This window comes from Bombus terrestris, chromosome 2 (genome assembly GCF_910591885.1).
Source record: "Bombus terrestris chromosome 2, iyBomTerr1.2, whole genome shotgun sequence".
NCBI lineage: Eukaryota > Metazoa > Arthropoda > Insecta > Hymenoptera > Apidae > Bombus > Bombus terrestris.
Window position 1 is genome coordinate 1,037,980 of NC_063270.1, and position 25,631 is coordinate 1,063,610.

General features: G+C 33.9%; 1 protein-coding gene across 8 annotated transcripts; it reads left to right on the forward strand.

Annotated features, from left to right (window-relative positions):
- The first annotated feature begins 2,335 nt into the window (after positions 1–2,335).
- Positions 2,336–25,118, forward strand: LOC100648927. Of its 8 annotated transcripts, none has more exons than XM_048414266.1 (5): positions 10,956–10,970; positions 11,908–12,837; positions 19,296–19,546; positions 23,172–23,422; positions 24,036–25,118. In XM_048414266.1, the coding sequence occupies exons 2-5, from the start codon at positions 12,771–12,773 to the stop codon at positions 24,037–24,039; spliced, it is 573 nt and encodes a 190-aa protein (XP_048270223.1). In that variant the 5' UTR covers positions 10,956–10,970; positions 11,908–12,770; the 3' UTR covers positions 24,040–25,118. The 8 variants fall into 8 exon arrangements, with proteins under 8 accessions (XP_003393543.1, XP_048270223.1, XP_048270237.1 ...); XM_048414267.1 differs by lacking the exon at positions 10,956–10,970 and having other exon boundaries at positions 10,979–12,235; positions 12,585–12,837; XM_048414269.1 differs by lacking the exon at positions 10,956–10,970 and having other exon boundaries at positions 10,979–12,235; positions 12,736–12,837.
- The last annotated feature ends 513 nt before the right edge of the window (positions 25,119–25,631 follow it).

The window sequence follows — 25,631 nt, forward strand, 5'->3', positions numbered from 1 at the left end:
GAAACTAACTTCATATATTCCTTCATCATCTTTTTACTAGCAAAAACCATCTCCAAAATTCTTGTTACTACACGCATTTAATCGATATTGGTAATTAATTAAAAACAAATTTCCGTTTTGAAAAAGCCGTTTTAACATTCGCAATAAGATAGTCAGATTTTACAATGTGCGTGTAAATGCTGAATTGATATTGCCCAAGAACGTCGTACTTTATTTGAAACACCGGAAACGATATTTTCATAGGAAGTAACATGCTGATGAATATCGTTCGCTGTACCCATTTAAATTATAATTTTTCAAGAAGTCAGCGTTAATATTACCACTTAGGTAGTACATTGAACTTTCTTAATTTGTGGTAGAAGTTTCAAGAGTACTACAGTATAACAATAGTATGGTAAAAATGACGACAATTATGGCCTTGTTTGCCTCTTAAAGACGCGAATTTTAACGACACACGCGACATCGTGTTTATTACACGTTTCTAATAATACCTAAACAATCATTTGCGACATTAATGAGTTAAAAAATTCATTGTATTAAGTTACAGAGTTGGATGACTCATCGTACACCTGGGAGTGTATGAAGAGCACCGGTGAGATTTTACAAATAGAACGAGACACGAAACATTCGTCTCGTCTTGAGAACGTTAATTGTACCGTTGCTTAGAACGAGGCTGGGAGATACGTCCACGATGCTGAACAACTGAACGAAGCATTTCCCGATCTCACGTCGTTCTAGATATGTACATTTCTTTCTTTATCAGTTCATATTTTCCCTTCCTTTTTTTCCGTATTTCTTTTCTCGTCGCCCAAGAAAAACTCGGCATCTTTTGTCTCAATTAAATGGCACGGGTCAATCGAGAAGCTGTAGTAGATGATAAATTGAAATTAATGTCTGTGTTCCTAGATCGTGCTTTGACGCTATTCCGATATTGCACACAAACAAAAAAAAAAATACACCAGACTAACCGTGAAGTCAATTCTTTATCTTCACAACTTTGTTTGCAGCTCTAGATAATGTTTCCAGCTCTGATGCCATTCGCCAGATAGTACTGGTTAAAAATTATTGCCAATAAAATCTTAGATGATTCATACCTGCAAATATTTGTACGCGATGCATACAGTGTTTAAAAAGGTAGAAAAATATGTAAAGCGGTGTTACAATAAAATTGAAGCTGACGTTTTGAGTTGCGATGGAATTATCATATCCAGTTAGTTAAATGAGCAAGATTTTTTCCTAATTATTTAAGATCGTATCTCATTTGGTACGTTTCTCATTATCATTGTTAGTTAGAGTAATAAGGACTCCTCGGACTCTGTGGAATATTCCATTGATTTAACGCGGAACTTAAGCTTAATCGGATGTAGATCGAGAAATTTTTATGTCGTCAAAGTATCTTCCATAACGGTTACTTGTGTAATTAATTATGGTATAAATATAAATAATTAAAGTTTAGAGAGTATCGAATTCCTGAAAAGTTTCGCTATTAAATTTACAAAGTCAGAATGTTCTTCGGTCTGAGTAAGCATAAGCAATTCCAGACGAGCATAGTTGGACACGTACTATAAGCGTTTCTAGGCGTAACTTCACTCAAGATATCATTTAATGGAGCGTTTATCTTATTTAAACTGTAAATCTATTTGCGATCAAATAACAATAAAAAGGGAATAACACATTTCCGGAGAATACCATACGAAACACGTTACGATAAGTTTCAGAATCTATAAACGATAACTTTTATAAATTAATTAAAACTCCATCATTAAAACAGTTTACATGTATGAATCGAGTGATTCCGGAGTTCAGAAACATCGGTCGACGCTGTTACTCGATAGTTTAATTCATAATTTCGTTGTGTTCCAAGTATATTAAAATTATGTTATCACTTGCAAAAACATTTATACAGTTGAACATATTCTACTGTAGTCAAAATTAAATGCTAAAATAATCGTCGGAAATGTTTTTGAGATAAATATTCACTAAGGTTGAACAAATATTTTTCCTATCTAAATGTTATCATCGCTTTGACATACCTCATAGTATATCAACCCACCATTTAACTTTTAACAAACCATGTACCCAGTTTCTTCATTATCATAACACGGTTGCATAATTACGGCAAAAGACATTATTACGTGACCCACATAAAATACAACTGCAAACGAAAGATATCTAAGGAAGTTCGAAGTGTACACGGAGGATATCGCGATGTTCAAAAACCGGGTTCCCCACGCAGCGTGAAAGCAACGCAACCTCACGTCTGCGCTCACATCAATGATACGCGCTATACTCGTAGCCGAGTCAAGCGGTAAAACTGGCAGCCGTGGGTTAGAATAGCGTACAGAAGCGGGAATCACGCCAGTCCGCGACGAGTTCTCCGTGTGGCAGCTGCGCTCTCTTGGTGTCGTTACGCCGGGGGTTGTTCGCGCGCTCGATCGCACGTATCGTTACGAATCGATCTCCAGATGCACAGAAGAGCAGTGAAAGCTTACCAATTAAAAATACGAGATTCAGTGAGTAAAGTTCTATTTGTGAGAAAAACAGTGAAAAACGAGAATCGTCAAAACGCAGCGTCTCGATCGCCATATTCAGTCCAGAGGTAGGTGCCAGAGATTGTTTGCCTTTTCTCGCGATCCTGAAAATAAGTATCAATGACACAAAGCAGATCTCAAATCCTCTCGATGTTTCCTTTTTTATTAATTGATTCGTTTAAATGCGAATCGCGTTTTTTTTTCTACAATTTTACACGATATTTTGTAGCGCTTTTATTTGTTTGTGTACGGAGTTTGGTATGTCTTTCGACTTCATTGGTTCTGCCCCATAAAAGGCATCTCTATCATATGATATGCTACGTTGGGCAAAAATTATTTTAATTTTACAAAGTTTTCTATCGTTTATAAATTTGTATTTTCGCGCCGAGAAAACCAAACTCGATGCAAAGCAAACATTTCAATTGTTTGCGTACAAAATCCGGGATTTCATTCAAATTCTTTAATTTCATTCATTGCAATTAGATATATAGTGTAATATGAAATATATATAGATATTAAATATATAGAATGCGTTTCGAAGAAAATTATAATTTCTTGTAGAAAAATATTTGAAAATATATGAGAATATTTATAATTCATGGATAATTATCGAAATAGAGATATCATTGAAATAAACTTGTCTGAAAAATTCTCTGCTTCGATTACTTGGACATGAAGATTCAATTTTAAGAAATTTATTAAAAGAGAATATTGAGAAGTTTGCGAAATCTTATCGCTTCGAAACGAAGTTCGCTTTAGATGAAGCGACCTGAAACGTTTTATCGGTGTCTATTAAAAACGCTTTCTAAAATGGTAAAGCTATTTATACGCTCTAGTAATCGTTTCCTAGACGACGAGACAGATTCCTAGGACCGGGAAAATTTATATCGTCATCGTAGTACAACGAATTGGTGTATAGGAAATACCGGTAACTGTCATTTGGCTGATACAAATACGGATTGTCGATCGTAAACAGAAATTAAGGACATCACTGACGTAAATTACCACGGTGAACAGGGACGTACGAAAGTGGTCAGACAGGATTTATAGATAGATATGCCATACATATACTCGATGTATCAAGGATCGAATACTAGCAAATTCTAGCGAATTCTAGCAAATTATTCAAGTATACGTAGTCATCGATTATTAAACATGCCACTATCTGTGCAGCAATTACATGACAATAAAAAATGGAATATATCAAACGATCTTCCAATGAACGATGTATAACAAGTGGGAAATATGCTAGTTTTGAAGGCGTGAATCAATATACGTCGAACAGACAACATGATTGGTCAGAGCTATGGGAATACTATAATTGCGAATTGTTAATGAACTTTATAAACTGTGTTTGATTTATATATCGCACAGTTTTTTCTTCACGACAGAATGCATAAATACCGATCTCTTCCACGGCAATTATATACGAAAATTAACGATATAATAACTAATTCATTTGATCGAATGCACGTGTATTGTCGCGCCTCTCGATCACGTGACTGTAATCGGGAATATTCCGTCATGAGCATGACGCATCTTCGAAGATTTTATTGAGAATATTAACAAAAGAGAGAGAGAGAGAGAGAGAGAGAAGGAAAAAGTGGGATATTGATAATTTCCATTAAAGTTTCAAATTGCGTCACTAATGAAATTTGAAGTTATATCTATGATTCCAGCAGCTTCAAGCAATTATCTAACTTCCTTTGTGAGAAATGAAGAAAATTAAGAATTTTCATTGTTTCTGCAGTTATAATAGCGATTATATTTCACTTCCTTATACACTGTTTTGATATTGTCTTCTCCGTACACAATGTATCTTGTCATAATATGATAATATTGTTGAAGTGGAAGTCCTGAAGTTTATTAATTTTGTGTTCAAGGAAGTCGAAGTAGAATTTGTTTACTTGAAATATTGATTTATGAAAATTTTAATTAATTCTCTGTATGCTGATATGAAGCATATTCTCACTCATAAACGAGATTTCAATTACCAATTTCAATTAAAGAATTATTATTAATTACGTTTTGTCGTTACATTTCTATAATCCGCTTTATTATTGATGTTTAAGTCACTTTTCAGGCTTGTTATGTTTACGAATTGAAATGTGAAAGTCAGTGACGTGTTTATTTATTCGGCTAAACGTACTTACAACAAGTAACTTCAATATTCGGACACCAGAAAATTTGTATTTTATTGCACTATAATTTTATTCATAACGGGAAAAAACGTAAGTAGTCAGGTATAATATTTAGGCTCTGTGTCTAATTAACAATAGTATGAATTTTATTTACATAACATCCAAAACTTGTTAAATAATACGTATTAAATGAAACAATGTCTAATTTTAACATTACTTGAATATTCGGACACTCTAAGATATAAGTAATTTTTTCTTAATTTTTATGTTTTATAAGTGATTTAATACCTTGTAGAGTAACCTCCTTGACTAATAACTTCCTTCAAACGTTGGGGCATATTACAAATTAATTTTATCAGGTATTCGATATTAATATCATTCCATTCTCCCTTTTATCGCTGTTTCAACACTTCTTTTGACGTTATTGCAGTTTTATAATTTGCCTTTCTAGTTCGTCCCATAAGTTTTCAATGAAGTTTCAAATTTGGTGATTGAGGTGGAGGGCGTAACAATTTTAGACAGTTATACAACAAATATTCCTGTACAATACGGGCCTTATGTTTGGGGTCATTTTCTTGGTAGTATCTAAAAATATCAACAATTTCAATTTTTATTGAATTTTTGCGTAAATTATTTTTCTAAAACGTTTAAATATATATTTTTGTCCCTAATGCTATCAATGAAAACTATTTCACCTGTTTCAAACGTTGCAATAGATTCATACACAAGCATGCTTTCACCACTGTGCTTTACAGTGGGTTTCATATTTTTAAATTTTGATTCTTTATTCTTTTTTCGCCAACCACTCTTTGCTAAAAATATTAAATTTACTTTTATCGCTAAAAATTACGTCATTTCACCATGTGATTTCTTTTTAAAATTATCGTGCATAATTTAATCTTTTCTTTCTATTTGCCTCTTTTACAAATGGCTTTTTTGAGCAACTCTTCCGTTGTGACCACCTTTTTTCAGTGCTCTGCGTATAGTTTGGGGATGTACCTTTTTCTGTCTCTATCAAAAGTTCGTCAGCTAGTTTTAGAGCACTTAATTAAGGATTTACCTTTATTTTTCTTATTATTTTCCTTTGGTCACTGATATCCAACTTTCTTGACTGTCCTTTTTGTGGTATAGATTCTATACGATCTTCTTGTTTAAACCTTTTAATTATATCTTCTATTGTGCTCTTACTTAAATTAAGCATGGCTGCAATTTGTCTATACGATTTTCTATTAGCATTATGAAAAATTACGAGTTGCCGTATATTAAAACTGGTATTATTTTTGTGTGCCATTATGATTTGTCAATTTTACGAATATCGAAAAGCAACTGATGCTACGAAGCTTAATATGGTATTTACATGTAGATTAGCATGTTTGTAAACAATGATAGCCTTGGAGTTCTGGAATACAAAGCATCACGAATGTTGCTGCATCTCTGTGTCCGAATATTAAAATAATGTTAAGATCAGACCTTTCATTTAAGATATATTATTGACCCAATGTTACAAGGTATGGAAATAAAATTTATACTATTGTTAACTAGACTTTAGTATTGCCTTAATATTATATCTGATCATGCATGTTTTTTTCTGTTGTAAACAAAATTATAGTGGGACAAAATTAAAATTTTGTGGTGTCCGAATATTAAAGTTACTCACTGTATATTTTAGAAATGTACAAGGTATACTGTCAGATGTACACATACTGTAAGTATTAGCAGTCAATTCAACATTCTTTGTCAGAAATTATCATAAACTAAAGCTTTAATTAGTTCTGTTATTAATTCTGTTATTAAAAAGTATATATAAAATTTCTATTTTCTTGATAACCAGTACCATCGTTATGAGACAAACTCGATAGTTTTGAATATTGATAATGCAAAAAAATACCTCATTCCCAAAGGAGAAGGGGATAAAGATGAAGAGAAAAAAATATTTATACTAGAATAGAGATCATTCTGCACTTGGTATATTTAAGAATTTCAGTACTTCATTATTTAATAAATAAGTGAGTGTTATTGCGAATTTATCGTAAAACACGTAATAAGTGCAAAATATGATCCTGTTGTCAACGACTAATCACGCAGCACGCTTCGAAGTGCGAAGTTGCGAGAGGAAATTAGACTGGGTATGGTAATTTAATTATGTCGACAAATAGCATGTCGATAAGTCCAAGGCGAACTGTAAATCACAATTTGTTACTGTTCATTAGCACTCACAACTTCGAATAATACACAGTTTTAATAATAGTTTCTATATATCAGTACATAGTTAAGATATTTATGAAGTGAAAAAGTGTCATAAATTCATTATTTCTATACAAAGAATACTGTAAAACGATTTTTAATTAAATTTGGAATTAGGAAACTCAAAACGGAAAATCAGTTTGCGGAAGTAAGAATTACTCATACTCGGCATAGCGTCGCCACTCACTATTTCACAATTTCGATATCATTGCACGAGATCACCAAGTATAACGAGTTATTAATAAAACACGCGTTTAGCCACGCGCTTTGATTCAAAATGAGATCCACGTACCACGTGCTGAAAAACGTGTTCATCTCGAGTCATTGGCAGACACTTTCACTAAACCTTTTCCTAGTGTGTGCTCCACTTTTCATTTATGCTCGTGTAAAATTTACTTATATATGCCTTTTCAGTATTCCATGTCGAAACAACTCTATGAACACAGGTTCTCGCACAATTGTTCATAACCACCGTTCAATCTAATTTCATGATTTTGTAAGTCAATAGTAGCATTTCATTTGAATAAGCGACAATAAAGATTTGCAAAGCAAACATTTCTTACACGTAAGTTTCTTAATACACGTTCTATAGAAAAATGTACTGGAAATGTCTATAGCTATTATTTACGTATAGTACGAAATATGGTAGAATTAGATTTTGTGGTAAAAGTTTGGATCGATTAGAAATTTAATGATATTTGGATTGATGTCATGCTTGCTATTTTGTAAATGAATTGTTGAAATGAATGATGTTTTCTGACTCAAACAACAAATAACAGTCGATTATGTAGTCGTAATAGCAGTTGCAATTAGAAGAATCTATTTTCGTGAGAAGATATTCATGACTAATTTTAAAATTGTTCGTAAATAGGATATTACTCTGTCTTTTCCCGTTTACGGTAATTATTCTTGTTAAATCATATTCGACGGCTTTAAAAAAGCCAACTCACTGGCAATCTGCTAAATAAAATAGGTAGAACAGATGGTAATGAATAATAATGGTAAAGCGGCATCGAATTCAATAACTTAGGCGACTGGTGTTCCTTTGAAAATTGACACTTTTATTTGTACGAACAAATTCAGCTTATGAACCTTTTACACTTGGTTTCGGTCTATAAACTCAAGGTTAGGAATACATGTAGATCGCGACACCGTATATAACGTTAGTGGAATATTCTACGCCATTTCAGACTTACTAACACATTTGTAAATAATTATTACACAGTCGCGTATTCACGTGTTCATTAAGCAGTCACATATTATAAATTATAGAAAAACGAAATCTTATCTCATATTGAATTTGAAATGAAAGCAAAGGATTTTAATGCTCTGTCTTCGATGAACAATGTTACTAACAACAATAATTAGTTTCAATGTAACTAATTAACAGTTGCATTTAAATACGGAAAACCTTAATTAGTATATGAGGACATACTCTGGCTATTCAAGATATTCCCAAATATTGACAGAATTAAAAGTTCCGAAGCAATATCTGTTGTTTATCGAGATTCCGAATTTTTCGGTTCATTTCACAGGATTCAAGTGGAATTTGCCGAAAGATCACCTCGCTACAATTTGCATCCATATATCCAATTTATCAAAGAAACCACAAATTTTACTTTTACCTTTTACTCCTTTCTTTTCCCCTCCATTCTGTCTTTATTTCCCCGCAAAGATGCCTATTTGCATTGCGTTCATGAATTTTGAGATAGCATATATGTATCCCTTTTCGACATAAAACAGAAAAGGAGTACTTTACCTCTGAATAATTGATTTGGATAATGTCCTTATATTTCTTGACTTATTGTGTCGGCGATAGAAACGAAGAGATTCGATTGAAATCGCGGAGAACGCCTCTACATGACGCATTAGCACATTGAATACCACCGATTAAATAAAACTTTTTAGGAAGAGCTGCAAATATTGAAAGATGACACATGAGAATGTTAATTTATATAATAGAAAATAAAGGAGCGATGTTATGCAGTAGAACACAAATGATGCAATTTCTAATCAAAGTATGAGCTATTCGTCCGTGAACGTGGACGTAAAATAATTGACGAATCAGTCTGTGAAGTGACATCACCACCCGATAAAATTTCTGTTAATTTGACAACATTAACGTAAAATGAATCGGCTACATAGTAAATCTAAAACTTCGTCCATCTTGACGATTAGATCAAGTCTAAAGTCTTCCCATTCTTGAAACACTAGGTTTGCTGATCTGTAACATACATAAACAATTATAATTTTTCATTTTCTTAATAATTATAAAAACAAAAAATGTAAGATCTATAATTTTGATGTTTTTGGTAATTCTGGTATTAGCGTAATGCGTTGTTATCGTATTGTGTGATTATTAATTATCAAGGAATAATGTATATGATACGAGTAAATGTCTGAATGTACAAAAATCAATTGTTCTTATAACAGTGCAAATACCAAGGTAGACAAAGCATCTTTAGCACGGGTCACATTTAAGCGCGATATCAGCTAAATCATATTTGCCTTTCATTTCGTCTTCGTCTTTCCTCTTCGCCATTTTTCTTCATCTTTTGTTTTCCTTTTTAATTTAGGTTCACTTCTTCCTTGATTGGCGTCTCCCTTCTTAAGCGTCGCAATCTCGTGAGAGTTACGATTTTGACGTAAGTTTTCGTGTTGTGTCTATTAACCGACGATAACTCTCACGATATCAATGCCGCAAATTTATTTACTGGTTACATACAATGTCTGTGTGTATGCATGTTCTTTTGTTCCCTTTCGTTTTACCATTGGTGCTCTCGTATCATTTGTTTGAGATTGTGAATCATTTATTGAATCTGACCACTGACTGGCCAAATTCCTTTTTTGTCAATTTATGATCATACTATAAGTGATCGTATTTTAACCGATATTGTGTAGTATTACCAGTGACCGTGTGATTTTTGTTTTCCTTTTCTTTATATTTGCGAATCGAATACGAATTATACATAATTGAAGGTTTCTTGTAGACGACACTCCAAGTGCAAAAATTGAAAAATGTTGCTTTTTTAACATATAATTTCCTACATGTCAATAGGAATACTGTAGTATAGAATTTAAGAGCAATTTCCATTTGTAGATAATAATAATGTTACAACTAATTTAACGCTAATAGTGTTAAAGGATAACACCACTCTTACGTCTAACATTTCCTCTGTATAAAACAATGTAAATGGCATTAAGTGGTAGATATGCTCGAACATATAGATACTAAATATCACTAATTCTATAACAATTCTTGCACGGAACATTATAAAGTATACTTTTGCAATAAAAATAAAAAGAATGTCCTGAAAGAATATATCTTTTGTTTTGGTACAAGTTATTTAAGAGCAAACAGAGTTGATATTTACACTGTTTGGAAATTTTAATGAATAGCACATTCAGTTTTCTTTGCAACTAAGAAGTGGCACGTACAGACTTTTTTACAAATACAATTCTTTTTTCGATGAATTTTGACCGCATTAGTGCAAAAGTTAAAAAACTTTATGGTGCATTTGGATTATTGTACACATGACTTAAGATGTACTTAAGATAACTTTTGTAATAATCAAAACAAATCAAATGTCAAAAACAATTTTATTTTCTAAAAACATTGATATTTAGTATTTACAGTATTGTCTACGAGAGGTCTTCAATTATCGACCTTTTTCTCTTTTCGCTGCGTATTTTATTATCAACGTACTTTCAAGGTACTTCCATAGTTAGAAGCGTCACGTGCTTAGGTACCCATGACCCCTGTCGCGAGCATTCAGACAATATTCTAATGTATGACTATCTGCTGCGAACCGCGTGACGCAGGTCAGAGTTCAAAGAATTCTTCTGCATTCATTGCGTGACGATGGAAATCGATACCGGAGTAATTGAAAAAGTGTTCGCACGATTATCTATCAGTCAGCCTTTTACAATGCCACGAGACTACTGCAACTTTTGTGCTGTGTAACGTGTAATGTTTTTGATCACGGTGAATCAATTTATTAAAAGAAATTTATACGAAGTACAAGGAACGCGATAAATCACGTAGGACTCGTCTGTATGTGAAATTGTGAGATTATTTAAATAAGATGATTCTGCAACGTTTCGTGGTTACATCAGTTTTATGAAACTCGTATCAATATTTAGGAGAACATCGTGACTTTATTCGGCTTCGTGTTTAATGAAATATTAGCTGGTTTTAGAGATGATTTCATCAACCTTGGAATTACGTTTTGTTCGGTCTTAAGAAAAAAGTTTTATAATAAAACCAATCTGACATTTCATTGGAATAATCGATAGTTTTATTGGCAATCTTTAAGGCTTTCGTGGAAGCAATTTAATGCAGAGTAAGAAATCATAGTTAGTGACCACGAATGCATTAACATGTCTTTTTGAATTTTTTTATTAAGATATTAACGGTATGAATAAAAGGTTGGAACACAAAATAATTGAGGAGAAAGTATGCCACAAATAGTACAAAATGAAGATATTCAAAGATATATGAAACAGGGAAAAAATCACTATATTGCCACTCATATGATTTCGATAAAACAACAGAATAATTGCGTGTGTTCTTATCTAGTGACGTCCATGAGGTGTAATTATAAAATATACAAGACAAACGTAGGATGCGGAAGATACTACCAGAGGATTAGCGTTCTATCGATTATACTATCAGTCAGGTTTTCATTAAATAGAAAATACGAGGCATGTATTCTAGTCGCGCAGTTTATGTCTCTACAATCGTCGAACAATCAAAATGAACGAAGAATAGGAAATATAACAGAGAAGATTAAAGAGAAAGTATATTATCTATTATAACGTATATCAAACTTTTAGCACATCTATAAGTTGACGTTATGTTTGGAAAATAATGTATGTTTTTATCAGGTTTTATACTTAAATTTCATTTTCATAGTATCAGATTTTTGTAGCCATACGAAAGCCACTAAATGTGACTACCACTGGCGAATAATTTGTTCTAAAATTATTAGATGCTCGAGCTATGAAGAGATATAAACAGTTACACGGAATTGAAAATTTTCCGCAGTTAATATGCACGATATTAATGAATATCTAAAAACAGGAAGAGCAGCCATTTCGGTGCATTAAATGGCCCATTAACTTATAAGCTAGGCGGTCGCAGAGTCGATCGTTTGCTTTTCTTTCATTAAGCGCTGCTCGTGGCGCAAGGTGTAAAATTGGGTTAAGGTTAAGCCATGTAAATGGCCGTGTAACCATGTAACAGTTGCAGCCTCGTTGACGCAACGATCGACAGAAATCGCTGGGACGAAAACGCGAGTTTATGCAGAGAAACCAACGGTATATGTATAATTTATAACAGGGAACCGCGTATATTAAATGTAGAGTAGCGTTAAAACGTCACGTGCGGTATAGTATAGTACGCGATAACGGGTTATTCCCGAAACGCGAGAAAGTATACACGCAGATCGATCTTCCGTTCAGGAAGTCTGTATTCCACGAAACTGTACCTTGTGTAAAAATCGATACAAAAACCGCTACCAGAGGCTAATTTTTCTTCGTCCCTATTTTCAACGACCAAGTAACCGCACGTGTACGTAACCATTTATTCGACATCGCAGCGCGTCAACTTAGAACGTTGGTAGCAAGCACTGTGAATGCGAATTGCAAGTGTTTTTATTGAAAGCAGAAACAGAATAGATGCTTATTTGACGATCATGAAGAACGATCGGGTAAACATCTTGTGCTGATTCGATTAACTGTGCTTCGTCCGTTTCCAAGAATATTGATTCTAACCAGTGTACTGAATAGTGTTCGTTCTAAAGAAGAATGATTTACAGAAAGCAGATTTTAATGGACTTCGCGGAGATGTAACATGTGTATTTATGTGAACCGTGCACTAATCGGTGGTGCAACGCTGTTTCTCAATGTAATAGTACCAGGTATTTGTTGTCTATTTATCTATTAAATGTTGCGAATCCCAATTTTATACGTTTTACTTTGTTGATACATTATGTCATCTATCTCTCGTATTTCGTTCGATTTGACGCCGGTATAGCTGCATTTCAATTTTCGTTCCGTGTGATAAAATAAAAGCAAAAATGGCAAGATATTAGTTAAGCACGAGACCGGTTAAGTTTTTACCGATTGTACACGGCGATATAACACAGGTAAACATGTTTTTGCAAAGTAAATGTATAAAAAACGGAAACGTCGATGCCGATTTGGTTCTTAGGCTACTGCATTTCTCTCACGTTTCTCATGTTCACGTTTTCTGCGTAGCACGTGTATTTATTATTACGTGCGACATCGCTGTTCTAATAGTGAAAACCATGCAACCTTGATCCATTTTATCACGAACAGTGAACGTTTGAAATTACATTTAAAATGTAGGCAGGCGATCTTCGAGCATAAATAATATTTGTTCGACCGATGGTTCATTTTTAGCCCAGTGTGAAAAAAAGATGACGAAGTTAAAGCAATATGGCTGGAATGTAAATTAGATATTTTATGTGTGAATGAGTTCGTCATTTATCGTGCCCTTGTACCATTTAATACTTTAAATATGTTAAAGATACGATAAAAGCATGTGGTATAGTTGTGAAATATGGTATAGTACACTGTCATATAATAAGGAAACAGCGATTTTTTTTAAAGAAATTATTTCATATTTTGCAACGGAGTTTCGCTTTCTATTTTAATCGAATGTGACATTTTTAATTTATAAACATATAAGCGTCACATTTTTATTGCAATTTCCACGCAAACGTTCGAAATTCTTTTCAGACTGTTCTATACTGTCGCTGTCGTTATTGTAAACGCACTTCATTCATTTCAATCTATCACAGTTGGTTATATACTGTGCAATTACTTAAGGTTTTATATTGCATCGCTCCCGTCGTATCATCGGGCTATTGTTTTGCTATCAACCAAATGGCTGGTAAGAACAAGAGTTATTAATTTAATGTCATAACGTATCCTAATCAGTTGCTAACGTTTTTTAATTGCTATTATCGTATCTACTATCTGTCTATCACGTGCACATTGTTTATGATTGATTCTTTAACATCCTATAACAATATTTATACACACGCATATATATACATTCTGTAACAATATTACTTATTGCAATATTATAATATTATTCTTCGTGTGGTAACATAGAAACATATTTTTGTGCTTAAAGCGTCTTGTACACTATGTAATTTGAGCTTAAACGATAATTAAAGGTAATCAATGATACACAGATCTATCGAAACGAAATTTAATGATTAGGGATTAAATTAATCGATAATGGCACGTATCCGTTTTGGAAATTCTTGATAGTACATATAAATATGATTTCGATTCGATGTACATATCATAAATCAGTTAAGTAATCAAATATTTGCACGTATGTAACTACTTATGATTGATGTCTTTGATTACCATTTCCTTTTTCCATTGTCATCATATCGTTGCGATAATTCTATCACCTGGGGAGGAGGCTTATATATTTTCCTCGTGTTTCAAATTAGTTGGAAATCAGGTTTGATTTTACGAATATCATCCTTTCTTATCTGAATTCATGGAATTGCGTAATATTACTTCTCCAAGTTATTCACTGTATCGCGGACCATTTATCTTATATAGAATACCTAATATGAATTATTCGTAACGTTTTGATAATTCAGTATTGTATAGCTTCACGATTACTCTTAAGGAAACGACGTAATTTATTGCAAAATGTACATCGCTTACAATTCAGAGATTATTGACGTGGTTATTCACCCATGATTCAATATTCTGGAAATCGCTAACAAAACTGCAAATCCAATCTGAATACATTTCTGAAGTGCCAAAAATATCGCTGATTCATTTGTATGCTTTTGAATTTGATGAAGCGTGAATTTACGATACACATGATAAATTATAAACATCTTTTATATCTCATTGAAGCGATTAATTTTCAAAAAACCAGAGAGAAAATAATAAGATTAATATAAAATATCGAAGTTCGTCGAAATTAAAACAAGATTCTAACTGACGCGTTCTGTAAAATACCGTCACGCCCACCGATAATCCTTCCTAATCGAACCACTCCTACTTGAGTCATAGTGTCTTATCTGTTTCCATAAGAAGAAAATTCCCGTACCAAAAATCATCGACAAGTATGCAGAGTGGAGAAAATAACGGCTGAGTTGCGTTATGTGCAGGAAAAATGGAGGTAGAACGTGACAGAGACTTGTCTGACTGCTATGGCCCGATTCTACCGTTGAGAAAATTCACACGTACGCGAGACGCCTATCATGAACACTCATTGTTCGTACTGAAATTAAGCGATGCCCCATACGCAATTTTAGGATAAAGATTTCCTTTGTGGCATATATTTTCCGCTTTCAGAATAGAATGGTAAGAAACGGTACTGGCGATATCGTCTCATAGAATATTCACAAAGGAACTACAATTAGAATCAGTAGAAGCTTATCGATGTCCTAGGAACTTACTGTAAATGTATGTGGGGTAAATTGTGCATAAACCAGATATATTGCTATCCACATGTCGCTCAATTATAAATCAGGAAGTGTTTGTTAATGCCTGTTAAAAGAATGCCTTTTTTTTGTTTCTGATTACTTCCAGTTCTTGTTCAGCCTTCATCTAGAGACACGTCCTGGATTTTCATAATTACGCAAGAGAAACTTCCATGATGTTGCAAATAGCGGAACAAACCAGATTACTAGATGTGCTCTATTTTTAGGTGCCGATTTAATTTTATCTCTGTGTATGTGTGTGTAACTGTTCAACTAAATTCATTTATTCTTGTGTCAGTGTTCTACGTCAAAATACTTTGAATTACACGTTATATAAATCATACCATAAGTAGTTGAGCTATAGGAGTATCAATCTTTCTAATTGATTTTAGATACTATAATTGTAATGCAGATTTTTCTTGTTTCTTTCATAAAGAAAAGAAGGAAAGGAAAAGAATAAAATTTCTATTAAAGAAATTATTATCAAATTCTATTCCCAATCACCTTCACCTTTTGTAAAGATCACAATTTGTAAGAAGTATACCCCTTTCGTGACCAAACTTACATCCTTGACCATTATTTCGTGCACCTATGCAAATGAAAATCAATTTCACGTGTGCAATAATAATCATGTTCTCGTCTCGGAGTAATCACGTGCAAAGTGATGAAAAAATCACGCGACGGCACATTGAACAAACGAGGGAAGAGAATGATTTTATAAAGTATTTCACGTGTATTTAGACAAATTTATTTATGACAAATGAGCGATAAGTTTAAAAAATATCATCCCTTATCTTTATGATTTCTGCCCCGTTATCAGATGTAATCCTCAGGTATAAAGACGTAACTCTCTATGCCGGAGATAGGCATAACTCCGTATTTTAGTCGACCGGGAAGTGTGGCACATATCAAAGTACGAATTTTCTCGTGTGTCTAAGTGCCATTTTAGGATATGGACGAAATCAATGGTAAATTCTTTAGAACGAACTTGGAATTATCATAATCTTTCATTCATATCAAAGTGTGTTTACGATATCGAGTGTTCTCATATCAAACATACAAAACGATCTATCCAATTTTCAAAGTATCGCAATTGTGACTTATCATGATTTAAATATTTAGTAAAAATAGTTAAACGCAAGATAATGATTCAAATATTTGATTGTTCTGAGAAATTACGACTTCTTTCTTTTCTTTCTGCAGTTCTTTGTACTGCGTTTCCCTGCTTCTATTTGTATTCACTCGTCTTGTACAAATTCCATTATTGAGATACTTTACTCTCTTAATTTCTTGCGAGAACTGTTTCAAGGAGATAAGTTATATAATTTAAATAATAATACGTTGCTGATCGTCGGTATTCAGTTATAATTAGGATTTGAATACCAAAAGAGAATAATTTGTAATCACGCTACATTCATTAATATTCATATTCATCTGCTATTTGTAATTACGCATCAGGTTTTCCTTTTTTTCTTCTTCTTTCCAGCTTGCTGTGTTTGTGTTCTCTTTGAAATTTGTAATTTCTTGGTATCGCACCGGTGCAACGATAACGTGAAATGTTGCTTTTTGTACTGTTTTCACCGATAAGGAATTTGCAAACATTTATTATCGTTTGCTTTACGAAACAAACGCATATCTTCCAAAAAGTCCATCGTAAAAATATACTGAAGTTTTTAACCAATTCGTATTATAAAAGTTTTCAAAGTGCAAAGGTTAACATCGATATTTCCTCGAACAGTTTATGAACTATATTTTCCTCGTGGGCGATTGGGCGGATGAATTTCTCATGTTATACGAAAGAGCACGCGTGATCTTCGATAAAGAACATCGTTCGCATTTTATAGTCAGTGAAATAGATGCGTTAATATTCGATCGGTTTTTATTTCTAAAATAGCATACGGTGCGGCGGGGCAGAGAAGTGACAGATATCGATCGTGCGATTGCCGATGTCCGAGATGGCCTACCTTTGCGGTATATTCATTCTCGTGCAGCCTACTTTTCTCTCTCTTTTTTTCTCGCATATTTTTTTCTCGAATATTTATAGATTTTTACTTCACGCGAGCATATTTCTTTAACACCCAAAACAAACTTACCGCCGATCGATTTATATTTCATCATGTTTACACACTTTTCATTCAGCATCACCCAATTTGAAGAAACTTTCGTATTTGCTCCAATACCATGTATAATTAGCTGTCGATTTCTTTTGTACAGAACAATCATAGGAAAGATAAAAACCACCAAGATAAAAGTAGGATATATTTATATAAGATTCAAAGAGGATTTTGCAACCAGGGAAAGCGTGTAAGACTTAGAGCACGTCTTGATTACGAGATATCAGCTTCAGCAGGAATAGTGTCGTTGAGATTTTTCATGCGACAGAGGGTAATAAACGTTTTCGCGACAGAAACAAACTTTCGTCGAAACGGTTTATCTTTTCTTCAGAACCCTTATTTATCGTTGTCCTTGATTTTATTGTGCGTCACTTACCAAACTTTTATTGTAAGTCATTGTCACTAGACAAATAATTGCTTTGTTCGACTAACCCACTTCTACAAATAACTTTCCTACCTTTTACCTGTCGGTAACGATCCTATTCGTCATTTATATTCATTGACTTCCATTTTAATACTCAAATAGCCATTAACGCGATATTATTGTTTACGGATTTCCATACATATTTTATTGACGAAGAAAACGCGTTTTTCTTCTATATCTTAAATTGTGGTTGATTTTTACTTTGTAATTTGAATTCCATGTAAGATTTCATTTATGTTGACTTCTTCTAATTTCACTTCTTCTAATTTTCTACGAAACGTGAAGTGTGAAAAAGGTAAGGTTTTATGTCCAATCTGAAATTCATTAAAATTCATTTGTTGTATTTACGTTTTATATGTATGTATTTAACGATTAAAAGTGTAAAAAATGATAACTAAATGGACGGATGTGCCTTTAAAATACATCATGTTTGCTCGAGATATACTCGACATCATGCGTGATCTGAAACGAAGTTCAGAAACAGAGTTGTCCACTATGTCATCGCGCATCGCACGAATCAATATCGTGCAGTTGGAAATAAAGTACGTGGCAATATCCTCGCCGTAGTTATATATAGCGTCATTTTCTAAAATTGATCGTACGTACATATGTCAATCTAATCGAGTCACGGAAGTGGAATATTATCTAAAAATAAACTGTACTTTGGTATATATCTACATAGAGGTTTGTCTCCCAGTAAAGATCAAAAGGTTTTCTACTATAAAAAAAAATTCTAACAATAGATACACACTTTTCATAGCTCGATAAATTATAGTTTCAAATCCATTCATAAAGTCTAAAGAAATATATAAATCAGAGAAACTATATCTAAACCAACAATTTCGTCTGAAATGCCAAACGTTAGTTCCTTCATGCGTACGTTATCGTTGTTTATGTCATTGTCCAATGATTTACTGTCCACAAATTAAATCCTCTACGTCATTCAAAGACGCGAACCTATTTTCAAAATGCCAGTGAACTCTGTGAGATTTCCCGAGTATTTGAATTAATATTTTTGAAATTTTTTCTAAATTCAAATCTTAATTTTCAAATTCAAATTCAAATTACAGAATTCAGAAAATTATTACAAATATGAAATTCAAGTTAGAAAGAATTGTTCCATTACTAACTGATGGAAGTAAAAATTCAATTGATCAAGCGATCTTTCTTCCGAACAAATTCTGAAATCACCATCGTCTAATAATGAAACAATGATCTCCAGGAAAGCCAAGATTTATCCCGATAAATTTTTTCTTTAACGCGGTGGGCGATCGAACGATATACGATAGTAAGGAAATCTGTCTGAAACTTTGCAGGAAAGTTGCAAAACTGATCTCTGTTTACGATTTCAGCAATGTCCTTGGAGGAGTCGCGGCGTTCGCAGCGTCCCTACAGGTACGGAATGGTTCTCCTTTGCGTTGGAGCACTGATAAACTGGTTAGGCCTCGCGGAGAACTACGTCGAACCGGTACGATATGTCGGTGTTGCTTGCATAATCGCAGGCGCTCTTCTCATATGTGCCGCAATGTGTTGTTGGCTGCACGCACCGCCAAGTAGGGCAACCATGCACACACAACACACAAATCATCCAATCACAGCACAGGTAAGTCTCCATTTTTTAATCCATTACAGCGATAATCATTTTATCTTTTATCGAAATTGTCAAATACGTCAGGGAATACAAATTTGTCATGAGTAGAGATTGCAAATAAGTTTAAAGAATGATTTGATATCGTATTTGGTATATTTTGAAGAAATTAATCCGACATTGATTCGATTAATTGGAATATGATTCTTATTTTATGACTGACTTATCCTTTTCATATACAACATGTAATTGTTGTTAAAGAAAATACAAAACTAAGTAATATATCGTATACTATAAAATGCAATTCTAATAACAGATCGAATCATACGTTTTTAATTAGCTGATCGAAAGATGAAATTGAAACTTCTGCGAGCAACAATGTTCCAAGAAAATTTGAGATCGATATTGTACTTCTGCGTTTGACTACATCTTTGTATTTCAAGCAACTTAAGAACTAGTCACGTGCATACGATTAACCTATATATATATAGTGAATTCGAACAAACTCTCGATTAAACAGATAATATTTCTGAACTTTAGCCGCAGTGACAGTTCACTTAACATTACCAACATTTATATATTCATATTCTAAGATCGAGAAATCTATCCGAATCCTTTCTCTCGGAATGATTCAAGATAGAGCAACAGCTATAATTCTATCGACTGAAAGAGTAATTGAATCTAATTTCGATTTTATTTCACGTGTTAAAGTCCTCACTTTCACTGTAAACGGCTCAATTTACCACCGGCAAACTTTTGTTTGAGTTTGAGGATTTCGAAACATACTTGATTGAGACCTCCGAAAATTGTAGCGTTTTTCAGATCGATCCGGGTCAACTTCCTATTATAGACGGCGAACCGGTCGTCTATAGCACAAGTAATAGTACGCAAGGGAACCGTAATCACCAGCGTTTGTAAACAGGCTACGAGATAAAAATAATATAGTTCGATCAAAATTGTTGCAGTGGCTTTTCCTCGCCTCATAAATCGCTCGCTAGCTGCTAAAATCAACATAGTTAACACACGCCATGTAACGTTTCGTAAAGCGGCAATAATTGCTATGTACTTCTTGGTACAAATCAGCTTCGTCAAGAGTGAAAATTTATGCACAACGTTTAAAGTTCGATAGAAAAATGTTCGGCAAACGAAATTAATTTTCGTAATTCCTTTTATTCCACAATTCACTATACATATAATTACAGCATACAAGCATAGTACACAGTACCGCTTATAATTATTCGAGGATTTATTGAGTATTAAAAAATCGCACTTAGCTTGAAGATCAATAGATCAAAATCAATACTAGCTACTAATGGATCGATCAATAGTAGTATCAATAACAAATCGGTAAAGCGACAGATAGATGATAATAATGTAACATTAACCACGTTTATAAACATAAGTAGCAATAAGTGATGTATATCAAGATCTATCAGGTTATTATTTAGAAACTGAGTATATTTGATATAAAACCGATTTCTATGGAAACGGAACCGTATTAAAGAAATTGTATTCCTTCTTTGTGGGTAAATATCTCACTTTACAGTATTATTTTGCGGCGTATCCTGTATAAAAGTATTAAAAAATCACTTTTGTTCTTTTCTTATGATATAATTCTCACATGAATGCGATCAATGTATCCTTATGACACGTAGTATCATGCCAAAAGTTACAATAAGAAATAAAATTTCTAATTCATACAGCTATCGAATTAAAAATTCTTATACCTCGAACAATTATAAGCAGTATCATAGACGCGATCGCACTACTTTCACAGGTATTATGTAAATTCTGGGAACCAGACGATCAGAATCCTCCGATTATCACCGAACGAATTCTTTTGTCGCACGTTTTCCTTTATCTCCTCGCGATTTTGTCATATCTTTGTTTGCCACGTTCTCTTTTGTCCTACACGTCCCATTGTGTCTACGCTTTCATTTCACTCGAATTTTGGTCATGCAAAAATTGTTCTTTCAAAAGCTGTTTCTCTTACTTTTTTGCCTCTCCTTCACATATTCTGCATTTTGTCTCTAAAGCGATATGTGGGCGTAGTATAGTCGTGTGACTTAGAATAGCAGCTGTTCCTCTTTTCGTTCACGCAGGGAAACAATAGAAATGCAAAGGTCTGTCTGTGGCTCGATGCATAAAGGAGGTCGCTGGTAGTTACAGTGCACTTATCTACTACTGTAAGGATATTCACCCGGAAGCACGTATCTATATTTATCGGCGGCCATCCTTCGATTATTCTGCCGTGTCCCAGCTGCAATCGACACATTTGAAATAGTTGTCAATTTTCTGTTATGCAACCTTTTTTTGACAGTAATTACCGTTTTAAAATCAGCCTATTATTAATAAAATAGAACGTCAATGAGATAGATAGTTCGGTAGAACGAGAATGTAGAATGATAAAAAATACATAAGAAATATTCATATTTTGCAAATAATATTTCAGTGTTATTAAGTAAAATGGAAATATAGCGATGCATTGATATTCATTTATACTTCCAGATTATCATCTATTTCCATTACTAATGATCTAATCGTGGATCATTAATTATTAATTATTAATCTTATTAGCGAAACGAATTAATCTGACAAAGATCATGAATACGATTATAAGATATTTATTCATATGTATATCTAACAACAAGTATAACAAGAGACTTAATCCCAAAGTGCATTATTTATTGTCGTGCAATATTTACGACAGAAATACTGATGATTTCTCCTAGAAAATATATATTTGAAAGGAAACTTCATGGTGTTCCTTCAAGTATGAATTTCTATCATAGAATCTTAGTCGCATAAACAGGTCCAAATGAATTAAATAAATAACTAGGAAATTCTCAAATACCAACTTCTATAGTTGACATCAAGTAAAAAATTCTAAACAACAAAATCGTGCGATATTTTTACAAATGGCTTTTACATCAGCTATATTATTTCCAAACGAAGAAACGCGATCATTTATCGATCTATAGAATAATCACGAACGAAATCGTGAGCCGCTTGAGTCAATAGGGACCGAACGGCCAGTGCCAGCATTGCAAAATCTCTAATTTGCGATTTTTACCTAATGAAAAAAAACCGTCAGTTTCGTCGAAGAAAAAATCGGCTCTGTTCTCAGTCATTCACCCAGCGATTCAAGCCGACAAAACGATTATGCAATTTTCCGCGAAGCTTTCTTTATAGCCTCGAATAACCGCGCTATTTTCATCCTGTTCTGTATCCGGCGTACGTAACTCTGCGGTAAACGCGCGCCCTTTCGTGACTTAGATCCGGCCAGCTATAAAGTTTCTAAAGAGTGTCGAGGCAAACACGTAGGTGGGTATCTATAGACCAGTCGCGATATATATAGAAGAATGACCATTTTGGGGTTAATATCCTTGCGGTTGATCGTGTAATACTGTCGTAAAATATTAACGAGATAAGAATCGATTCGTACGAATCGGATCGAAGGGGTCACTTTCGAAAGGCAGACGTTGATCATTCATGGTTTTAAGTATAGAACTCTATCGAATTACTATCGTCTTGTACTTGAATATATATATTTATATATGTCAATGTATATATTTATATATAATATTATTTTATAATTTTTTCAAACGCTGATTCGAATGATAAATTCTGTATCACGCAGATCGACGATCCTATTCACGTAATCTCCATTGAGGAACCATCTAGTGGATCCAGACAAAAACCACCAGATTACGAGGCGGTCACGGACGCGCCACCTAGCTACGACGATGCCATCAAGTTGAATCCTAGTCATCTATTTAGGCCGAACAATAGCAACACGTTGTCATTACCAACCGTACACAACATGGTTCCTAGAACCGTGGAGATTGTTTCTAGGGACCCGACGCCGTCGCCGCCGCCGCCTTACGCGAGGTAAAATACAATTACGCATCCATTGCTTTCTCTTCAATGAAACGTTCGATTATTTAGTTGGTAGATTCTCAGTATGGTATAAAAAAAAAAACAGGTGTTTGACGTATTGTGTCGTTCGTAAGTCGTTCGTGAGAACTAGTTAGCCTGGCCGCGTTGTGAAACGTGGGGTGGGGATGGAACGAAGTCAGGGAATTCCATACATCTGGGAGGAACTATGATGCAATTTCACTTCGCGGTTTATTACAGGTGATGCTACGAATTGTTCTATAAAACTTGGTTACGTCATGATGTACTACGAATATAGTATTAGTTACGTCAGAACTTCGTTCGTCTAAACTTCTCTGTGAATAAATCACTGGTTTTCCCGCTATTTAGATAAGATTTTTTCATTCAAATAATAAATTTAAACAACAAGAGATTATTTAATTAAGCATTAAATGCCCCGATAAATGTTCCGTTATATCTGTAATGTATGAGATTCGATCAAGTTTCTGAGAATTCGATGAATTCCTGTAGAAATTTTATTGAAAGATATAAATCTTTTATTGATAAGTATGTGTACAGATTTTTGATGTAATTATACAATTATATTGATGATTTCTCCTTATTTTAGGTGAAATATTTGGCAATACCACTCATGATCGCGACAAGAAAGGCTTGCGGCATGCTAGAGTTCCTGCGTATTGCAATACATCTACCAACCGGTCAAGTACAAGAGTGCAAAGATGGTACGAACCATTTAGCCGTTCGTTATAGCTGTTACGGCACCGTCGAGGATGGGAGAGTCTCGTTTAAGTAGACCTCTTTTAAGTAGACTAAAGATATTTGTGTTCAAAGAATCAAACGAACAGTTCTCCAAACGGGACTCCGCTTTTGTCACTGAATCAACGCAACGACACGATCGAAGCTAGGATCGAGGGTAGAGTCGTATTATATTGATCGTTACGTTTGATCGATGGATTCCATGAATCTGAAACAGATGGCGAATTTTGTTGCAAGAACTTGAGAAATTCAAAGAAGAGAGAGCTGAATAGAGTCAAAGGGAATGTAAACATTGTGCCTTCTGCAAAGCGCCTAGAGAGACACAAGCCTAAATGTTTGCACAAGATACTCATGACTTGATACGTAGTTCCAGAGCTGTCGAAACTTCAAGTGAACTTGCCAATAAACCCGTATAAAGAATGATTAGCGAACTCGTCTGGCTAATTTAGAGTGAATCTAAAATAGCAAATACGAGTTGTCGATAATTCGATACACTTCGTGCGTTTGTACATTGTTATATCTGTACAGAATCTATAAATTGTATCCATTGTTATTAAAAAGAATAGCATTTGCTATGGTCGAAGAACTTAAGAGACCTTTACGTGGCCTTAAGAGACTTTAAAAGATGTATAGGAATTGGAGAGGGAAGCCCTAAAACGTGTCAGAACTAGAGATGTTCTGAATTTCATTGCTTAGACAATCGCGTGGCTTTTTAGAGGAAATACGTTTGCTTGCCATATAATTTCGATGATTATCATTTTTACACGATGTACATACCACATGCAAAACTCATTCACACGTCCATTTTATTGTGATATATACGATTATGCAGGTATTATATAATACGTTACTATGTCAAGTTCGACGTTGCTTTGTGAAACAAGACTCTTTTTTTATAACGAAAGTGCAAATATAATGATAGGCAACTTTTAAACCTGAGTTTCTTTTCCATACCACTTCCTTATAGCGTTTTGAATAAGATTCGAAACGATAGAATTCCAATATGGTCATAATCGATATGAATAAAACCTAGGAGGTCTTCTTAGCATGACGGGCTAAAAAATCAATCTTTTTGTTTTTTCTTCTAATTTGACATCTTGAAAATATGTCCATAAAGTGCTAAAGTTTAATTCTCAATATTGGCAGAGATCCATGCTTTCGAAGAAAACGGAATGAGTGTACCGAAATCGCGGTAAAACCAGAAAGTGAGTAATCGTTTGAAGTAAATCGAATATATAAATCTTCTACGTACTATAACATCGTATTTCATATTCCACGTCATATATTCCACAACCAATAGTTCATTTACCATACCTAATATCTTAAAAGTTACATACCAAGCACCACGATCTCTGTCCCGCTCTATCTTCCCACATTATTCGCATACTCTGATTAAGTGAGATTTAAGCATCGGACTGGCGTGACTAAGGAAAACGAATTTTGTTCG

Coding starts and splice junctions, on each gene's coding strand:
- LOC100648927 (XM_048414266.1), top strand. CDS start 12,771: ATGTGTATTTATGTGAACCGTGCACTAATCGGTGGTGCAACGCTGTTT. Junction 12,838..19,295: donor TCTCAATGTAATAGTACCAG/GTATTTGTTGTC, acceptor TTACGATTTCAG/CAATGTCCTTGGAGGAGTCG. Junction 19,547..23,171: donor ATCATCCAATCACAGCACAG/GTAAGTCTCCAT, acceptor TGTATCACGCAG/ATCGACGATCCTATTCACGT.